At 43.8% G+C, this 19,345-nt stretch overlaps 1 protein-coding gene, 1 long non-coding RNA gene and 1 pseudogene across 2 annotated transcripts; 1 reads left to right on the forward strand and 2 right to left on the reverse strand.

The window, feature by feature from the left end:
* Positions 1–354: 354 nt before the first annotated feature.
* Positions 355–1,359, reverse strand: LOC115682633 (uncharacterized). The gene has a single exon (XM_030606913.2). The coding sequence runs from the start codon at positions 1,357–1,359 to the stop codon at positions 355–357; it is 1,005 nt and encodes a 334-aa protein (XP_030462773.2).
* A 15,029-nt stretch (positions 1,360–16,388) lies between these two features.
* Positions 16,389–17,414, reverse strand: LOC130134982 (uncharacterized; annotated as a pseudogene).
* Positions 17,415–17,781: 367 nt separating this feature from the next.
* On the forward strand, positions 17,782–18,606 carry LOC130135018 (uncharacterized). Its single transcript, XR_008814514.1, has 3 exons — positions 17,782–18,184; positions 18,272–18,427; positions 18,510–18,606. It is a non-coding gene; the product is annotated as an uncharacterized LOC130135018 (long non-coding RNA).
* Positions 18,607–19,345: the final 739 nt, after the last annotated feature.

The raw sequence follows: 19,345 nt of genomic DNA on the forward strand, positions 1-19,345 counted from the left end.
AACATCCACATTAAAGGTTTGCTTACTCTCATCACCCTTCTCAATAATCACGTTGACATTCTCAGCATGATTAGGCAACGGGTTTTGTTGTGGATCCTTGAAGGATAAAATGCCCTTGTCGAGTAAATTCTGAACTTTGTTCTTGAGAGTGAAGCAGTTATCTATATCATGACCCTTCTCGCCTCTATGGAACTCGCAAGACTTCGACAAATCAAACCCAGGGAATTTTGGAGGATTATCCCGAGGTACTTCCTTGGCTATCATTCCCCTTCTCAACAACATAGGCAGCAACTTAGATAAAGGTCTAGGCAGAGGAGTGAATTGCCTCGGTGCCTTCTTTTTGAATTCATAACTCTAATATGCCCTGTCTCGAAACATAGACGGGCCTTGGGAGGACGAGGCAGGGGGCCTTGTCACAACCGGCGCTTGTACATACGCGATCTCCACATCCTTTTCTTTTCTATTCAGGACCTTTCGACTAGTCCCTTCGCTCAATCTACCATCATGCATAGCCCCCTTTATCCTCTCTCCGACATCTACCGGCTGAGAGAAGGTCAAGCATCCAGAACCCACCAACTTTAAATAGAAATCACCAGGTAAGGCCTTGAGGAAAAGATCCACTAGCTCCTTTTCGCTGAGCGGGGGTCGAACTTGAGCGGCGAGAGTACGCCATCTTTGAGCAAAGGCTCTGAAAGACTCACTTCGTTTCTTTTCGGTTCGAGTAAGCACTTCTCGTGTGGGGGCTATCTCTGTATTGTATTTGTATTGCAAGACGAAAGCCTCAGCCAACTCCTCCCACTTTTTGAACTTCTCAAGCTCTGACAACACATACCATTGCAATGCAGGCCCCGTCAAACTCTCTTGGAAAGTCTGAACCATTAATGGGACATTCTGGGCATACCTCGCCATTCTGTTCAAATAGTACTTCAAGTGGATCTTTGGGTCTCCAGTCCCATCATACTTAGTGAAATCGGGAATCTTGAACTTTTCAGGAAAGCTCATCTGTGCATATCGAGACAAATCTTCGATCATGTGCTCTTCGTATCCTCGTAGCGAACGGAGTTTCTCTTCTATCTTCGCGAACCTTTTGTTGTGTTCTTCCTCCAAACGGGCAGTGATGGCTTCCGAAATAGGGTCTAGTTCGACCACTACAGGTGTAGAACCCAATGCCTCTTCAATAACGTTCCTTCTCGCGGGTCCTTCTACGGGCTCGGGAACAGTTTGAGGTGCAACTTGACCAGCATTTGGTGCTATTAACGCGGCCCTCATATCACTGGCAAATTGGGTGAGCTGAGCCGCAAGATCATTGATCTTGTCATCAAGAGCGACGAAACGGGCATTTTGCTCCTCGATATTCATTCGTGTGGCCCTTGATCGTGTCCGAATAGGCGATTGCCTCGAAGCCGTAGTTTCGGGACCTGATAAAACAAGAAGGTCGAAATCAGTACGCGGTGAAGCGACAGAACGGAAATTGCGCACCTTTTAACTTTATATTTTCTTATGATGAAACTGAAATAAGAAACTTTTCGCACAAGCCGCACCTCGTGTAAGCAGTTTCTTATAAAAGTTTCATTGTAAGAAATTATACAATTAAAAGGGAGTAACACATAGTGATTGATTAAAATGCTCATGTCACGTTCCATTCGACATACAAAAGAGGGAATTTCACTAATTACATTAAAATTTATGAAAGGAAATCCTTATACATCTGCTAAATAACTAAAAGCACACTTAAACATTTGTACTAAAAGTCTATAAAAAAAAACTAATGGAACATGACTAGTCTTGGATATCGGGCCTCTTCAAAGCATGTTGCGGACGCGTTTGTAGGCTTCATGCCAATGCTCTGCCGCAGCCAGGGCTTCGTCTCTCTCCCTTATGATCCGCCCCATTTGGGTTTCCTTTGGGGTCGGAATCACGGGGAACCTTGGGATGGTAACGGTGAGCTCGGGATCGATGCATCGCGCTATGTACTCCTTTGATGCATGGTGTTCCTTCATGGACCCTTCCAATTCCGTAGCCTACTCTACATCTTTCGGTTGGCAATGGTAGAGCAAATCGATGATCTTTTTCACCTCACTTTTCAATTCTTCGAGTTGATCTCCCTTGACGACCCCATTGCGAAAATCGAAACGAAATAAACCCGACTTTAAAGGAGGAGGGATTTCTTGTAGCACATAAAATTGACGAGCAACTCTTAAAGGATAATAAGAAGTTGATCCTGTCAAACCTAAGAGTGGAATCGGGTCGTCATGACCGCTTGTGAAACGTACCTTAAGAAGGCAGACCCAAAGGGCTTGCCAGAGAATTTGCTTAGGAGTGATATTCTCGAGGAAATCCATCCATTTACGAAATGTCCAAGGGCGAAGGAATTTTTCTATCTCTCTAAATTGGGTAAGGGGGTTTATATCCTTGCTAACATGAAAGATGCCTAAATTTCCTCCGAATTGCTTCAAGTGAGACACAAACCAAACTTGGAGAATACCTAAGGGGGCTCTAAGGGCTACATGCTTGTCCTTCTTAAAACGATTGAGAGAGATGAACATTTCGGCGAGGATCATGTTGGTAAACCCTTTGAGGATGAGGATCCCATCGATAACATGGATGACAGTAGGATCCATTGTTTTTTGAGTGAAGGGAAATATGACAAAACCGAAGAAGGCTAATAGGAAGACTTTAGCGGATTCGGCTCTAGGACTCGAAAGGAAGCTATGGAATCGTTGCTCTAGGAAAGCTAGTGGGAGGCCCTTGGAGTTTCTATCGAGGAGTGTCCTAATCTTGGGCGGCGGGACCCCTAAAAGTTGACTCAAACGAGGGACCGGATCCACACCTAAGGAAGGATCAACAACGCTAAGGGAATGGACATTGCCGATGATGATTTGGATTTCCTCTAAAGTCGGGGTTAATTCGTGACGACCAAACACAAAGGTCGAGGTTTCGGGGTTCCAAAAGTGGGTCAAGGCCTTGATCAATGCCACTTGGGGCTCGATACATAGAAGAGAAATGAGGTGGCCGATCTTCTTTTCCACGTAGTTCGTCTTGCTCGCGTCGAGAGCATCCCACATGTCCAACAATGCTCGCTTCGGAATCGGGAGGACCCGAAGCTCATCGAGGTCCATGATATCTAAGCATATGGGGCATTTAAATCAAACACTATTTATTACGAAGTAAATTTAAATTCGCATAAAAAAAAAGGTGCGATCATTGAACGCGAATAGGATACAAACCTTTACCCAAAATGGTGGATAGGTCAAACACAAAGACAAGTTGCATGCCGACTCGTGAGGCTCACTAAAGGTGGGGATTCTAAAGGCTAAAGGTCCCCATCCTAAATAGATCAAAAGAGTTTTCCCCATTCCGCACTTGCATCGGACAGTCCTCTTTATCACTATTTGAAAATGAGCGGAACCAAAAGGGGATAGCCATGGGTCCTTCCCCGCACGGTTACCACACTTTTGGCACCTCCTATGGGTTTCCTAAGGCGATCGGGGTTTTAGATCGCAGGTTGTGTGTGCAAAGTGTAGTGCTAAAGCAGGTAAAAACATGCACAACAGTTGATATCAAAACAAAAACTGGAAAATGAGATCTGCAAAGAAAGAACTGACAACGAAGGTTTTTGTTGGTCTCCAAAACCAGAATCAACGACCTCTTTTTCTGACTAATTTGACACCAACCCCAACTATATGTATTCTAGTTTAATTTACAAGTCAAGGGTATCCTCATATGTTGCTCATGTCTATCAAAAACTCCCACTTTCCCTCACCAGTAACCGTCTGACTCCAACACTTGAAAATTTCTGGGTCTCTCTCTTGACCCGAGAACGGGCTGCTTTTCGAGGGGATTTTGGGTGGCTTCCCGACATCCATTTGGGACGTGCGACCTACGGTTGGAAAGATCTTTGAATGTAGTTCCATTATCTAGTTTAATGTTTTGGATAATTTTGGCTCGAAACTCATGAAAATCTCCTTTTTCTCTCCAAAAGCCAATCTGGAACTTTTTTGGGTTGATTTTCTGTTTGAGTTGCGTCCGAGGGTGAGTTTTTGGAACGACCGTCCCCTCTCCTCCTCTTGTCTCATCCCTTTATTTTTATCCCCCAAAAGAACGTGCTTCATAGATCCTATCCACCGAATCCAACCAGATTTTTAGCCCGTGATTTCCCACTTACCAAGCCTGCAAACTGAGTCTCTTCACCAACTCTCGACTCCAAAATCATCATACTTTGCAGCTGTTGAGTGAGCAGGTTTGACTGAGATTATCACGTGCCTTCAACAGCTTATCCCTGGCAAATTTTTGTCCATTTGCACTCCTAATGATGGTCTCACACCTCGGCCAGAGTTCACGCTGATCGGGTGGCTGAGTAGGATATGGTGGGGCCACAAAGTTGGCTATTCAGCAGCCTCGAATTGAGACCAAATCGTGGACCGGTTTTTGGAAGCTGATTTAACTGCTTTAATCCATTAATTTGGTCGGAATTTTGATCATTTTGCAAGTTGAAGTATATTAGTTTAAGATGATAATCAGAATTTGCAATTTTCCATGCCCAATTTTGCAGGAAAGTCCCTCAAAATTAGCCATTTTCTTGCCCGAGAATGCCCGATTTGAGCCAATTTAGTCCTTTTGGCTTGATCTGATCAATTTTACCTTGCCCGTTTTCAATTTCAAGTTTGATTAGGGGTAAAAATGATGATTTAAGGGCTTGGGGGCAAATTTTACAAATTTTGCGATTTGGTCCCCCAACTCTTTGGAGATTGCATTTTGGCCCCAACTTGCTGGTTCATTTGCAATTTGATCCCTCAGGTCTCGGCTAGCTACACTCGAATCCTTGGCCCTTGCTCTTCTGTTTTTTTTTTTTTGGTAGAATAATTCCAAAATATTTTTGTGGAAAAACAAGCTCCAATTTTTCGAAAATGATTTTTGGGCAAAAATTTTAGGTGTCAACAGACAAGAACGCTCTTCCTTGAATACAAGCCACTACAATGATCTTTGGAGTTGAATATATGTATATGCCCCATCCTCCCAGCCCGCCAACCCTTTTTCTCTTTTTATTCATGCGAACAAATAATTTCATGTGACTGTTATCTTATGTGACGAACTGACATGATACCAATTATTCAATGCAAGATATTCTTTCTTCAATCTTTGGCATCTATGGCTGCGCATGTCAACCATTTTGTGCCCAGACTCAGATTCTGGGCAGAAATGATTCTTTTTTATTCCGTGCCCGAAAATAATTTCTAAGCATTTGAAGGCGTTTGGTAACTGTTCAAAATTTCTGTTCTTAGAATAGAAAAAGAACATAAATACGTTTGGTAACTACACAAAATTTATTTTTATTAATAATATTTTAATTTTTGTAATATTTATTTCTTTTATTTCTTTTTTTTTTCTTTCTTTCCCCTTCCTTTCTTGGCCATGGCCAGCTGCCGGTGCCGGTGTGACATTCCGAATTTCGGCCCATAGTTGGGATTTATAAAACGTGTAATTCGTCAGTGTGCTTATAGTAAAATCTCGCCCGGGAACTGATCACTCTCGGTTATTTTTAAATTAGAGATTTCGCTAGAATCGCACTCGATCGAATTTGGCCGTTATTTAGAGCCCAAACTTTGGTGTCGAATTTCTCGGAGTTCCGGGACAAATTTAATTGGACGGTGTCGATATTATTGTGGCCAGCCTCGAGATTACCCGGGATATGTGAAAAGTGGATTTTTGACCGGGTGCGGATTTGGACTAGTAGACCTCCCTCGTAGAGTGTTTTGAGTTATTTCTTTTGGCCCTTTTTCCTATAATATTAATTATAATTTTTGTAGACCGTTAGATCGTTTTCGAGTTCGAACGTGGGCCGTTGGATCGCGATGATGACGTTTGACTTTGGGCCCTCTCTTTCTCTCTCTCTCTCTCTCTCTCTCTCTCTCTCTCTCTCTCTCTCTCTCTCTCTCCCCGGTCACTTTTCCCCCCTGCGCACGTCTATCCCCTTTTCCCCCCTATCAGACCCATCCACTCCTCTCTCTCTCCTTCCTTCTCTTTTTCTTCTTCCTTCTCTCTCCTTCTTCTTCCTTCTTTCTTCCACCGTGTCTAGTTCTGCTTCGTCTCCGCTTTTGCTCGCCCCAGCCGACGCCGCCCGAGCCCGCCTGACTGCCAAGCGCCGCCGCCGTCGCCAGCCAGCTCGACCGCCATCGCGCCGTCCGTCAGCCACCGCCCCGACCGGCTGTCCTCTCCCTCTCCTCCGCGCGAGCAGCAGCTCGCCGCTGCGTCCGCCGCGGCCGAGCTCCGCCAGCTACCGGCCAGCTCGTCTGGCCGCTTGCCTAGCACCGTCGCCCAGCCAGTCGCCGCCGTGCCGCCCCGTCGCCGCCGATTCGCCCCTCTCCCTCAGCCCCGATCTCTCTCTCTCTCTCTCTCTTTCTCTCGCCGTCACCACCGCCCGGTTCACCTTTCCCTCCCCTCCAGCTCGTCGCCGCCGCAGCCTCGGCCGGCCAGCCAGCCCCGGCCGGTCAGCCAGCCCCGGCCGACCGGCCCGGCCCCGCCGGCCGGCCACGGGTCGTGGCCGAGCAGCCTGAGCCAGCCCAAGCCGTGGCCGAGCTCACCCAGTCAACACTCGGCGCCTCGCCCGTCCAACCAAGCGCGTCGCCCGTCCGGCTCGCCGTGCGCCCGGGCATGCCGTTCGGCCACCGCGCGCCCGCGCGCCGGCACGCCGATCGGCCACCGTGCCTGTGTTGGCCGGCCAGCGCACCCGTTGGCCCGCGCCAGCGCCTAGTTCGGCACTGTTCACTCGGGCCATTTTAGGCCCGATCCGTTTTTCTCCGGGCCAAAACTTGGTAAGTGACCTCCTAATCCCTATTTAGGACTATGGGTATTTTTTAGACTTGTTTAGGATGTGATTAGTACCGATTTAGGGGCTACACGTGGATTATGGTCAATATTCGTATGTGCGTATTTGTTAGATTAAATTGTGATAATTTTGGGGCTTAATTAGTGGCTAATTATGGTGGGTTAAATATCCGTATTGTCGTGGCGTGTGTGGGGAAAATTGACGTGTGATTGTGACTGGCTTGAATGTCGGAATCGTGAGCTTGTGATTTGGAATTGGGATGATTGTGGGTGTATATTTGTGGCTATTGTTGGTGAGTCAATGATTGGCTTATCGTGGCGTTTGTGAATGGAATTGATAGCTGAATGTGACCGACTTGAAGGTCAGGTTGGTGGAATATTGTGGTGAGCATGCCTTGAGTTTGATTGGTACGACTTGTGAGAATTGCGAATTGTGTTGTGGTGCATGTGCATGAGAAAAGCCCGGATTGATTGGAGGGTTGCCAACCTGAGGCGTGGTTACGCGGGTGTGGCGAGAAAGCCATGACCAGACTTGAGGCATAAGCTACGCGGGTCATTGGAAGGGGAAAAATGTCCTGAGGCGTGGTTGCGCGGGACCGAGCCCGGCTTGATCTGAGGGCTAAGCCTGAGGCGCAGTGGCGCGGGCTGTGAGATTGGGCCTGAGGCGCAGTGGCGCGAGCAGTGTGAAAGGACCTGGGAGGTCGTGGAAAGTTGTTCGGCCATGCATGCGAGTTGAGTGTGATTGAATTGATTGAACTGATTGGACTGGCTGATTAAATGTGTGATGGAATTGGTTGGATTGATTGAGTGTTAGTGTGGTTGGTGCTTGAGTGATTGTGATATGTTATTAGGCTATTAATATTGCATTATCACGTTTAACTAACGTGCAGAGCATGCGTTTGATGGCGAGGTAAGTACAATGACGTGAATTCTCTGTGTTGAGGGTTAGATTGCTTGTACGACTTGTCTGGGTACGCATTGGCCTACGTGGGGTTTAGGGTGTTGCTTATTGAGACTCGTTCTCACGGTTATTGTATAACCACTTTCAGATCCGCGACCGTGATCGATTCGGAGATGCCGCCAGAGCACCACATGGATTGAAGGATAGATCCAATTTACCCTGTCTTTTGAGTACCTTGTTGTATAGGTGATAAGCTTGTCAACCACCGCTCCCTTTTGAAAATCGTGGTTCGAAATTGGTAGCCAGGGTTATCGTTTTATAATGGTGACGGCTTTATGATGTTATGAAATTATTATTTCGTGCTATCCTTTTGTCATCATGTTAGTTGTCTGGGTTGTTTTATTTCGCTTCCGCTTGCGTAGTTCGTTTGGGTCGGCGACGCGTCCTGGGACGTCGCGTTTAATACGATCGTTGAAGGGGTGTCGCGAGCCCGTTGGGGTTCGGGGCGTGACAGCCGGCGACTAGCCACAGGTCAGGATCGGCGAGGGCATCGCGGCCCTCGCCGCTGACGGCCGATGGTCGGTGGCCGGCGGGTGGCAGGGCCGAAGAACAACAACAACCAAAAAAAAGAAAAAAACCAAGAAAAATCAATTTTGAAAAAATTGTTCCAGAATCAAGAAGCTACTTTTTTTTTTATCCTTAATTTTGTTCCAAAACTGATTCTGGGCACAAAAAATTTAACAAACAGATTTCTGTTCCCAAACTAATTCTGGGAACAAAAGAACATAATCAATTACTATTTGGCAAGTTGTCAAACGGGCCCTGTGTCGGCATATACTCAATCCAATGAGTTCAGAAAAGCACGAGAGCCAAAAAAATAAAATGGCTTAAATGAAGTTGAGTAGTCACAACTAATGAGCGCCTGAGTCATGAGTTAAATTACTAATTTAATCAGCTGCCTGCTTTTAAATAAAAAACATGTAAGAGGATGGAAGAAATAGAAACATTATTATATTAATCCAATTAACATCAAGCAAGCGCCAATGCTTATGTTGAAAAGTCTAGATCGGTAAGAGGACCTAAGAACCCTCATATGTTCATGAGTAAATTATAAAGCTTTTGTACAATGACATGCATCTAAATTACATATACATTATCAATTAAAAAGAATTCGTACCATCTCAAACAATTGGAGGAACGATTTCGTCAACATTCTGCAAAAGTAAAAGCATCCAAAACAAAGCTTCACAAGAAAGACATCATAGTGCTTTTCCACTTATGAAATTTTGTGCTTGATTGCCGAGGAGTAAACTTGAGGCCAAACTTCTCCTTAGAAGCTTCCTCTGGCTGAACAAAACCAGCAAGCTTTGCAACAATTTTGGCACTCTCAGCCACATGGTCCATATCTTCTGTGACGGACCACAACCGGTGGGCTAACTGCAAACTTCTATTCTTAGTATTCAAACTGATCTCTCAAGTTTGGAAGAGCATCTCTCTATCTTTCCTGGTGAGCTTCTTTTGCAACTGCTTGGTGAGCATCTGCCTCTCACGACAAAGATATTTTATGCTGTTCAGCACAAAAAAATCCCAGACTTAATATGTTCCTACTGTGAATTTAACAAAAGCAGCGAGTGTTTCATATAATTTGAATTCACTACCTCAAAGCACAGTCAAGGTCTGACCATCTTCCGAAGCTTGATTACAACGGGCAGATTTATCCTTAAGAAACAACCTCCTGAGGTCTACTTCCATGTACATGGAATCTGTCGGATCACCTTTAAACAGAAGGAAAAAGTAGCTCCTGTGAACTAATGAGACATTGCATTCCTTCCACAGTTTGACGATCTCCTTTTGCAAGTTTTTGAACCGTGAAAACCATTCCAAAGAACCTTCTGTATCATCTTCAATTGGATCAAGCCAACATCCTTAATGAGTTTAGTGGGTGATGCGTGCGTGGGCGAGTGATTCCACAAAGCATCCAAACAGCAAATAAAGTAAAGATTCGATTAGGAACCAAGGTGTAAAGATTAGACCACCAACCAAGGATCTTCACCGAGAGGGATAGAACAATCTTCACCACGGCCTAAAGGCGCACCACCAGCCACAGATTCGATTGAGTTTGAATAGGTTCACCACCGAGAGCATAAAGGCAACGCCACCAACTCAAGGATAAAGGACCTTCGGCTCACCACCAAAGAGAAACCACTCTCTTAGGATAAAGATGCCTAAAAATTTGAATCAACTCACTCAGAGGAATTCTTATTCATTCACCCACCCCTTACAATGTAGGCCGAACCCTTATTTAAAGAGAAACTAGGACTTAAGATAGGAAACAACAAATTAGGAAACAAATCTAAGAGGAAATCCCAGAATAGGAAATAACCCAAGATAAGACTTCAAAATAGGAAACAACCAAAAGGGAATCAACATAACTCTTAAAATAGGAATCTAAATAAAATCTTCAAAATAGGAAACTAGAATGAATCTTGTGCAATCTCGTTGTGCAATCTCGTACTTCAACCGTAGCCACCAAGTAAAATTACCAAAAGGTATCCAAAGTGCACGAGAACAGCTCCACTTGACCTCCCATTGATACAACTCCTATTGGGCTTCAATTCAACCACTTTCTTTGACCCAATGAAGTACATAGTACCCATTCTTCAAGCTGCATTCTTCAATTAGTAAAGCTAGGCTTGAAGTTGAGTTCTCACCAGCTTGGGGGTTTTCTACATGTTGGGGGTTTTCGGATGCAACCGCATCATTCTCCCCAGGTTGAAAAGATTTGCCCTCAAATCTTCCAAGGTCTTCATCTTCTAAATATGGTGCAAGGTCCCCCACATTGAAAGTGGCCGAGACTCCATAATCTCCAGGAAGCTCAATCTTGTATGCATTATTGCCAACACGTTCAAGAACTTTAAATGGACCATCTGACCTTGACATGAGCTTGTTCTTGCGGCGAGAAGGAAATCTTTCCTTCCTTAAGTGTAACCACACAAGGTCACCTGGATTGAAATGGATTCCTTTGCGATGCTGATTTGCTTTCCTCTTATAAGTCTCATTAGCCTTTTCAATCTTTGCACGAATTTGTTCATGGAGCTTCTTCATAGATTCAGCCCTTTCTTTTCCATCAAAATTCACTTGAGAGTTAGATGGAATAGGAATCAAATCAATTGGAGTGAGAGGATTAATGCCATAAACAACTTCAAATGGTGATCGTCCCGTAGTATAACTAGGAGATCGATTATAAGCAAATTCAGCATGCGCAAGCTTCAAATCCCAATCCTTTAAAGACTTACTCACCAAACCACGAAGTAGAGTGGTTAAAGTACGGTTGGTTACCTCCGTTTGACCATCGGTTTGGGGATGACAAGCCGTGCTGAATAGGAGTCTTGTTCCAAGCTTTCCCCACAATGTCTTCCAAAAGTAACTTAAGAACTTGGAGTCACGATCAGAAACAATAGTCTTAGGTACTCCATGAAGACGGATAACCTCTTTGAAGTACAAATCAGCAATATGAGATGCATCATCGGCCTTGTGGCATGGTACAAAATGAGCCATCTTAGAGAACCTATCAACCACCACCATGACCGCATCTTTCCCTCTTTGAGTGCATGGAAGAGCAACAATGAAGTCCATGCTCACATCTTCCCAAGGCTGAACTGGGACAAGAAGTGGTGTGTACAAGCCTTGATGAAAGTGACTTTTGGCTCTTTGACAAGTTGCGCACCTCGAGATGACAGCATGTACATCTCCATTCATCTTTGGCCAATAGAAGTGCTCTTGGAGGACCTCAAGTGTCTTGTTGATACCAAAGTGACCAGCTAGGCCTCCTCCATGCGCTTCTCGGATCAAGAGCTCTCTAAAAGAACTCTTTGGTATACATAGGCGATTTCCTTTAAAAAGAAAACCATCTTGGACAGAATATGTACCTTGAGCTCCATGCTTGCAATTCTCAAGGATTGGAGAGAAGTCTTCATCCTCAGAATATAATCCCTTCATTGATTGAAATCCAAGGATTCTAGAATCCAATACAGCAAGCATAGCATATTTTCTTGACAAAGCATCTGCAACAACATTAGTATGGCCAGGTTTATATTTAGAAACAAATGAGAAGGATTGAAGAAATTCTACCCATTTAGCATGTCTCGAATTCAACTTGTGTTGACCACTAATGTATTTCAATGCCTCATGATCAGAATGAAGAACAAATTGTTTTGGCCTCAAATAATGACTCCAATGATCAAGAGCTCTAACAATGGCATAGAACTCCTTATCATAAGTTGAGTAGTTCTTCTTTGAATCCGCCAACTTTTCACTAAAGTAAGCTAATGGTCTTTGTTCTTGGACTAGGACAGCTCCAACTCCAACTCCACTTGCATCACATTCAACTTCAAACACCTTGTTAAAATCAGGGAGAGCAAGTATAGGAGACTCACATAACTTCTGTTTGATTGCTTCAAAAGCATTATGAGCAGCCTTTGTCCATTCAAATGATTTATTCTTCAAGCACTCCGTGAGAGGGGCCAAAATAGTGCTGAAGTTCTTCACAAACCTACGATAGAATGAAGCAAGTCCATGGAAGCTCCTCACATCAGAAATTGACTTAGGAATTGGCCAAGACTTGATTGCTTCCACCTTTGATTGATCAACGGAAATTCCATCTCCTGAAACAACATATCCAAGGAAGACAAGGCTAGAAGAAAAGAATTGGCACTTCTCCATCTTTCCATAGAGCTTTTGTTGCCTTAAGACTTCAAAAATCTGTTTCAAGTGAGAAACATGTTCCTTTTCGCTTTTGCTGTACACAAGAATGTCATCAAAGTAAACAACAACAAAGTGACCAATATAAGGTCGAAGAACTTCATTCATCAACCTCATGAAAGTACTAGGGGCATTAGATAGTCCGAATGGCATAACCATCCACTCATAAAGTCCTCCCTTGGTTTTAAAGGCCGTCTTCCATTCATCACCATCTCTCATTCGAATCTGGTGATATCCACTTCGCAAATCTATCTTTGAAAAAATAATAGAACCATATAGCTCATCAAGCATATCATCAAGTCTAGGAATAGGATACCTATATTTAATGGTAATGTTGTTGATTGCTCGGCTATCAACGCACATGCGGTAAGTACCATCCTTCTTGGGGACAAGTAGAGCCGGGACGGAACATGGGCTCATGCTTTCTCGAACATACCCTTTCTTGATGAGCTCACCCACTTGTCTTTGCAGCTCTTTGGTTTCCTCCGGATTGCATCGATAAGCCGCCTTGTTTGGTAAAGTGGCACCGGGCAGCAAGTCGATGTGATGTTCAATGCCTCTAATTGGAGGTAATCCGGGTGGTAGATCCTCCGGGAACACATCTGCATAGTCTCTTAACAAAGAACGTATTTTGGGGTGTATGGGACGCTCTAACTCACTCTTTTCAACCACTAGCAAAGCAAACACATTCTTCTGCTTGCTAATAGCTCTCTCAACCCGTGTTTCACTCAAGAACAGATTTTCCTTACTAGTGTTTCCCTCCCCAGGTTGAGATTTAAGTATATGAGTCGGCTGCAAAGGTGTGAGGGTAATGCACTTCTTATCCTTGTTAAACGAATAAGTATTTTTATGTCCATCATGAACAGCCTTCCTATCATATTGCCATGGTCTACCCAACAATAAGTGGCATGCATCCATAGGGATAACATCACACAAAACCTGATCTTGATAGTTCTTTCCAATTGATAACGAAATTAAGGCTTGTTTGGTTACCTTGAGATCGCTTCCTTTGCTAAGCCATTGAAGTTTATATGGCTCAGGATGTTTGGACGTTGGCAACTTCAATTTGTCGACCAAGGTAGTCGACGCAACATTGGTGCAGCTCCCTCCATCAATGATGGTTGAACACACCTTCCCGTTAATGGTGCAACGGGTGTGAAAGATGTTCTCCCTTTGTCCATCATCCTTAGGAGAAATTATGGCGTGCAAAGCTCTCTAGATCACCAATAGTTCACCATCATCAGCAACCTCCATAACGTTCTCTTCAATTCCATCGGATTCAGCATCATCTTCGGCTTCTTGAAGTGATGAATTGATCTCATCAATTTCTTGAAGAGTCATAACTCGCCGATTTGGGCAATTAGCTTGGAAGTGTCCATAGCCTTGGCACTTGAAGCACTTTCTTTTGTCACCTTCAGTTCTGGCCGAGAACCCTTTAGTAGGTTCCGAAATTGCTTTCTCTTTGCTCTTGTCCTTTGTTGGTCCTTCCGGCTTGGTAGAAGAAGCACCCTTAAAGAAGGATGTTCCTTTTGGCGCAAATCTGGTTGTTGAGGCCTTGTTGCGCTTTTGTTGCTTTTCAACCTTCATGGCTAATTTGCAAACATCTTCAAAGGCCCAATAAGGTTGAAGTTCAACCAAATCAGCAATATCTTTGTTCAAGCCACCAAGGAACCGAGCAATGCTTTGTTCTGGCAATTCTGGAATATCACATCTCATCATGATTTGTTCAAATTCCCGGATGTATTCTTCAACGCTCAATCCTTCTTGTTTGAGAGTATTCATCTTGAGGAAAAGATCTTGCCTATAATGATCGGGCAAAAATCTCTTCTTCATGAGTTTCTTGAGTTTTCCCCAAGAACGGATTTTGCTCTTGCCTTCCCTAACTCGCTGGTTCTTCACATTCTCCCACCATAGTGAAGCATACTTTGTTAACTTCAAGATAGCAACCTTGCACTTCTTCTCATCCGAGTAGGACTTGAATTCGAACATTCGCTCTATAGCGTGCATCCACTCAACAAATTCATCAGGATTAAGATTACCGGCAAATTCAGGAAGTTCAACTTTGATGTCACGGTCATCTCGTGTATGCCGTCCTCTTCTCCTCCGTGCTTGAGGTTCTGAAGCACTTGAATCTTTTTCATCGGATTCTGAATCTCCATGGGAACTTCGAGACTCGGACTCATCTCGGTGTTGACGGGCGAAAGGATTTCTTGCGGGTCGGTCTAGGCGCTCAAATAAGCGCTCCATCTGTCTTTGGAGACCCTCGATGGCACGATCTCTCCTTTCATCGTGCGCTTGCTCCAAGGTCATGCCTCTTGGAACATCACCTTCCATGTTGCGAATTGATGTGTGAAACAGCAAAGGAATCACTCAAGATGAACTAACCTGTGCTCTGATACCAATTTGATGCGTGCGTGGGCGAGTGATTCCACAAAGCATCCAAACAGCAAATAAAGTAAAGATTCGATTAGGAACCAAGGTGTAAAGATTAGACCACCAACCAAGGATCTTCACCGAGAGGGATAGAACAATCTTCACCACAGCCTAAAGGCGCACCACCAGCCACAGATTCGATTGAGTTTGAATAGGTTCACCACCGAGAGCATAAAGGCAACGCCACCAACTCAAGGATAAAGGACCTTCGGCTCACCACCAAAGAGAAACCACTCTCTTAGGATAAAGATGCCTAAAAATTTGAATCAACTCACTCAGAGGAATTCTTATTCATTCACCCACCCCTTACAATGTAGGCCGAACCCTTATTTAAAGAGAAACTAGGACTTAAGATAGGAAACAACAAATTAGGAAACAAACCTAAGAGGAAATCCCAGAATAGGAAATAACCCAAGATAAGACTTCAAAATAGGAAACAACCAAAAGGGAATCAACATAACTCTTAAAATAGGAATCTAAATAAAATCTTCAAAATAGGAAACTAGAATGAATCTTGTGCAATCTCGTTGTGCAATCTCGTACTTCAACCGTAGCCACCAAGTAAAATTACCAAAAGGTATCCAAAGTGCACGAGAACAGCTCCACTTGACCTCCCATTGATACAACTCCTATTGGGCTTCAATTCAACCACTTTCTTTGACCCAATGAAGTACATAGTACCCATTCTTCAAGCTGCATTCTCCAATTAGTAAAGCTAGGCTTGAAGTTGAGTTCTCACCAGCTTGGGGGTTTTCTACATGTTGGGGGTTTTCGGATGCAACCGCATCAGTGGGTGCAATCACATTTGGTTTTAGATCATGTACCTATCAATCAAAAGAATTCCCACCGAGCAAAATGTGCGTATGTTGACAAAACAGCCATATGTAATGGTAATGATGGAACACTAAGTAAGTTCTCCAAATTTCAAAGAAATTTATATTCAAGTGAATGGTTCTCCAAACTTACTTGCATGTACACATTTACGCATGACAAGACTCATATAGCTGAAACCATGGCTGGGCAATATCACTACATCGGTCATCATATATATATATATATATATATATATTTTTGGTAACCCGGGAACCCCCCGCACGGCCGACAGCCGAGGAGGTAAACCCGGGGTGACGCTAGCGCAGGACCCACCACCACGACTTCACGCTTAAGAATCCCTAACGGGTCATCATATATTTGTACACAGAAAAAGCTATCTTTAAAGGAATCAAAATTTTATAATCTTAAAGATTTACCAAACTTTAGAACACCAGAAAGCCATGGCCTCTGTATCCTGTCCGTAGTATGTTTTCCAGCACAATGCTAAAAAAAGCCCGGTCTGACCCACGTGGGCCAAGCCCTAATAACTCCCATCCACTTGAGCCACGGGAGGTCACCCCCAAATATTTGAATCTCATAACAGAGATATTACATTCTTTGATATGGACAAAGCATAATAACTCCTATGTAACATTTAAATTCTAATAGAGAAAATGAAAATTTTGTAAAGTCCTCCAGAATAATTAATCCGTAGTTCATCATATTGCTCAATCATGCCTGTGATAAGAGGAACAAGGAAAGGCAAGGGAACAAAGCTCCCCCCATGCTGATCAGGTTGATCCTCCTGCTGAGAAATGGACTCCTCTATTTCGGAGGCGGAAGCCATACTGCTGTCACATTTCTCAACTGTCCGAATTATCTCTGCTTGAAGCTCATTATCCACATAATCCTCTGGTGACTTATGAGAACCACCGCGGGGCAAATTTTCTTGGAACCCTTACTTCAACGAAGGAAACTTTCTCTGACATCCCTCAGGTCTTCCAGTACATTCTTTTTTGTATCAAATGGGAGGTGTGCTATGGTTTATCTCCATCTCCTCAATTGAAAATGAATATTCAGGTGGCCCGACTCACAACTCTTACTCCTAACTAGCTTGAAACTTCTGGATGTAGGCAACTCTTTCTCCTGCATCATTGAATATGGTTTTTCAAGAGAAGGTTCTACATAATCTTGAGGAACACTGTCTAACGGTCTTGTTTCCTTCAAAGTTGATGATCCCAATTTCTCTTTTTCCTCATCACCTTCTTAGACCGCAATATAGTCTGAGATGCCTTCCTCTCCTCCACTGATGACATATCACCATTGCCACGGCAGTTCGAGTTTGGCTTTTCCATGTCAATAAAGCGTACTTCTCTGCAAAAGTCCTCGGAATTTTCATCAGTGTATTATCCAATGTCCTCCGGACATATGCTATTTCGCCTGGAGTGAGATATCGGAATTGAGAGCTGTGAAGAGGGGTCAGATAGTGAGGAGTTCTCTTCAAAGTCAGGAACGTGGATTATATGCCCCTCTGAATCACTCCTTCTGTGTTGATCTGAACACTGACATAATCAAATTTTATGATGCCAACATCCACATACCCGTTATCTGCTCGGTTTTCAGTATCCGAAATTGGGCTCGAGTTCCCATGAACCTCGCATGCGAAGTTTAGAGGAATCATTGCATGCATCCACCTCAAGTATTAAATGAACAGGAGATTCATTAAGGAATAATTGGTGTTATAAGTAGAGGATGGCAAAGCCATCAAGGAATCTAACAAAATAGAATTACCCGTCCAGTCGAAGGTTTCTGATTCACAACCAATCGGTGCAAATCCTGAACCTCAGACTGAGCAAGGTCTCGCTGTAGAGACAATTTTGCAATCTCTTTCTTGACTATTGGAGGATGAAGCCAAATAATATTATTAAGGGCTTTTTTGTCTTCTCAATTAATTTTGCTTTTATGTTTTTTTTTTTGGTCAGAAAGATAAATATGTCATTCACTAAGAAAGGATAGTAGGACCCGATAAATGGGCATCAGTACATAAGAGCTCCCAAAGTGCTTGGGGAGGGGAGAAGACCCAATTCAAAGGTAGGTAGTGTTTTTTGTGGGCTTTAGCAACCCAGTCCGCTACAAAGTTGGCCTCTCTATAACAATGAATAACCCGAATACTAGAGAAGGATCGTAGCAGGTCTTTGTATTTCAAGATAAGCGCGTGAACTTCCCAACTAAGTTGATATGGACTCTCTAAGGCATTGACTAAGTCCAAGCTGTCAGACTCAAGTATAAGGGCTTCATGTCGTTTGGGAAAGAAGTGAGTTAGGGCTTCTAACAAAGCAAGAGACTCAGCCATCGGCGGGGATGACGTTGCCACAGTACGAGCTGCTCCGTCCAGCAACCTTCCGACGGAATCACGGCAAACGCAAGTGACCGAACCGTCCGAAGCTCCAGGTTTGTACGCTCCATCTATGTTTATCTTATAAGTTCCATACAGCGGTGGATTCCAAGTCCCTAAAAGATCGTCGGCTTTGTTCCCAGATCTGCTTGATTTGGGGTTCCATCTGTTAAAACTCTTCAACCCAGCTAGAACAGAGTCAATGAGGCTGATTGTGTTAGGTTTTCTGTTCTTGAAGATGGCTTGGTTGCACGCCTTCCATATATTCCATAGTGTTGCAGCAACCAGCTCTAGATTAGGTGAGTTGCTTGACTTTCCTCTCAAACTCCCGAACCAATCTTCAATTCGAGTAAGACCCTGACTTGATATATGAACATTCAGCACAGGGTTCGACCAAATTTCCCTCGTCCAAGGACACAATAAAAACAGGTGCTCCACCGTTTCCACGCCTCGATTGCATAAAGAGCATGTGGGATCAGGTATAACTTTTCTTCGAAATAAATTCTCTTTAGTTGGGAGAACATTCTGGCATAAATTCCACATGACAATTCTAACCTTGGGTGGAGAGTGCAATTTCCATATATTTGTCCAGAGGGTGGGAGGAGGTTGAAAAGAAGTTGAGGCTTGATTTTCATTCTGTTTATTTGCTTTCTCTCGAATGTAGTTGTATCCACTTTTAACTGTGTACTTGCCTGCTTGAGTTCCGGTCCATACGAGCCAGTCTTTCTCTGTTTGGGGTTTAATCGGGATAGCAAGGATTTCTCTCACTAATTGATCCTCAAAATGTTCAGTTAAAACTGTTTCATCCCATATGCCTTCCTCACTAATAATGAGTTCAGAGACAAAACGTGGTTCATTTCTATTAGCAGGACCTCCTATGATTCCCCTCTTCAGCCATTTATCCTCCCTGATTCTAATCTGTGAACTATCCCCTACTGCCCACAGCACTTGGGGTGAGATAGAGTCTCTTCCTAGGATCAGACTTTGCCAACCCCATGAAGGGCGTTTTCCCTTTTCCGCATGCCAGAAATCTCTATGAGGAAAATAAAGGCCCTTAAATAGGATGGTCAAGAGAGAGTTTGGATTGTTACTCAGATGCCAAGCTTGCTTTCCCAACATTGCTTTATTAAAGGAGAGCAGATCTCTAAATCCCAGGCCACCCTTATCCTTTCTTGTCTTTAGAATATTCCATCTCTTCCAGTGAATTTCGGCTTTGG

Source organism: Syzygium oleosum, unplaced genomic scaffold (assembly GCF_021117445.2).
Source record: "Syzygium oleosum isolate NSW1041296 unplaced genomic scaffold, Sole_v2.1 Sole_v2.26, whole genome shotgun sequence".
NCBI classification, from domain to species: domain Eukaryota; kingdom Viridiplantae; phylum Streptophyta; class Magnoliopsida; order Myrtales; family Myrtaceae; genus Syzygium; species Syzygium oleosum.

Excerpts from the sequence above, each read along its gene's own strand:
- LOC115682633 (XM_030606913.2), bottom strand. The coding sequence starts at position 1,359 with ATGAATATCGAGGAGCAAAATGCCCGTTTCGTCGCTCTTGATGACAAG.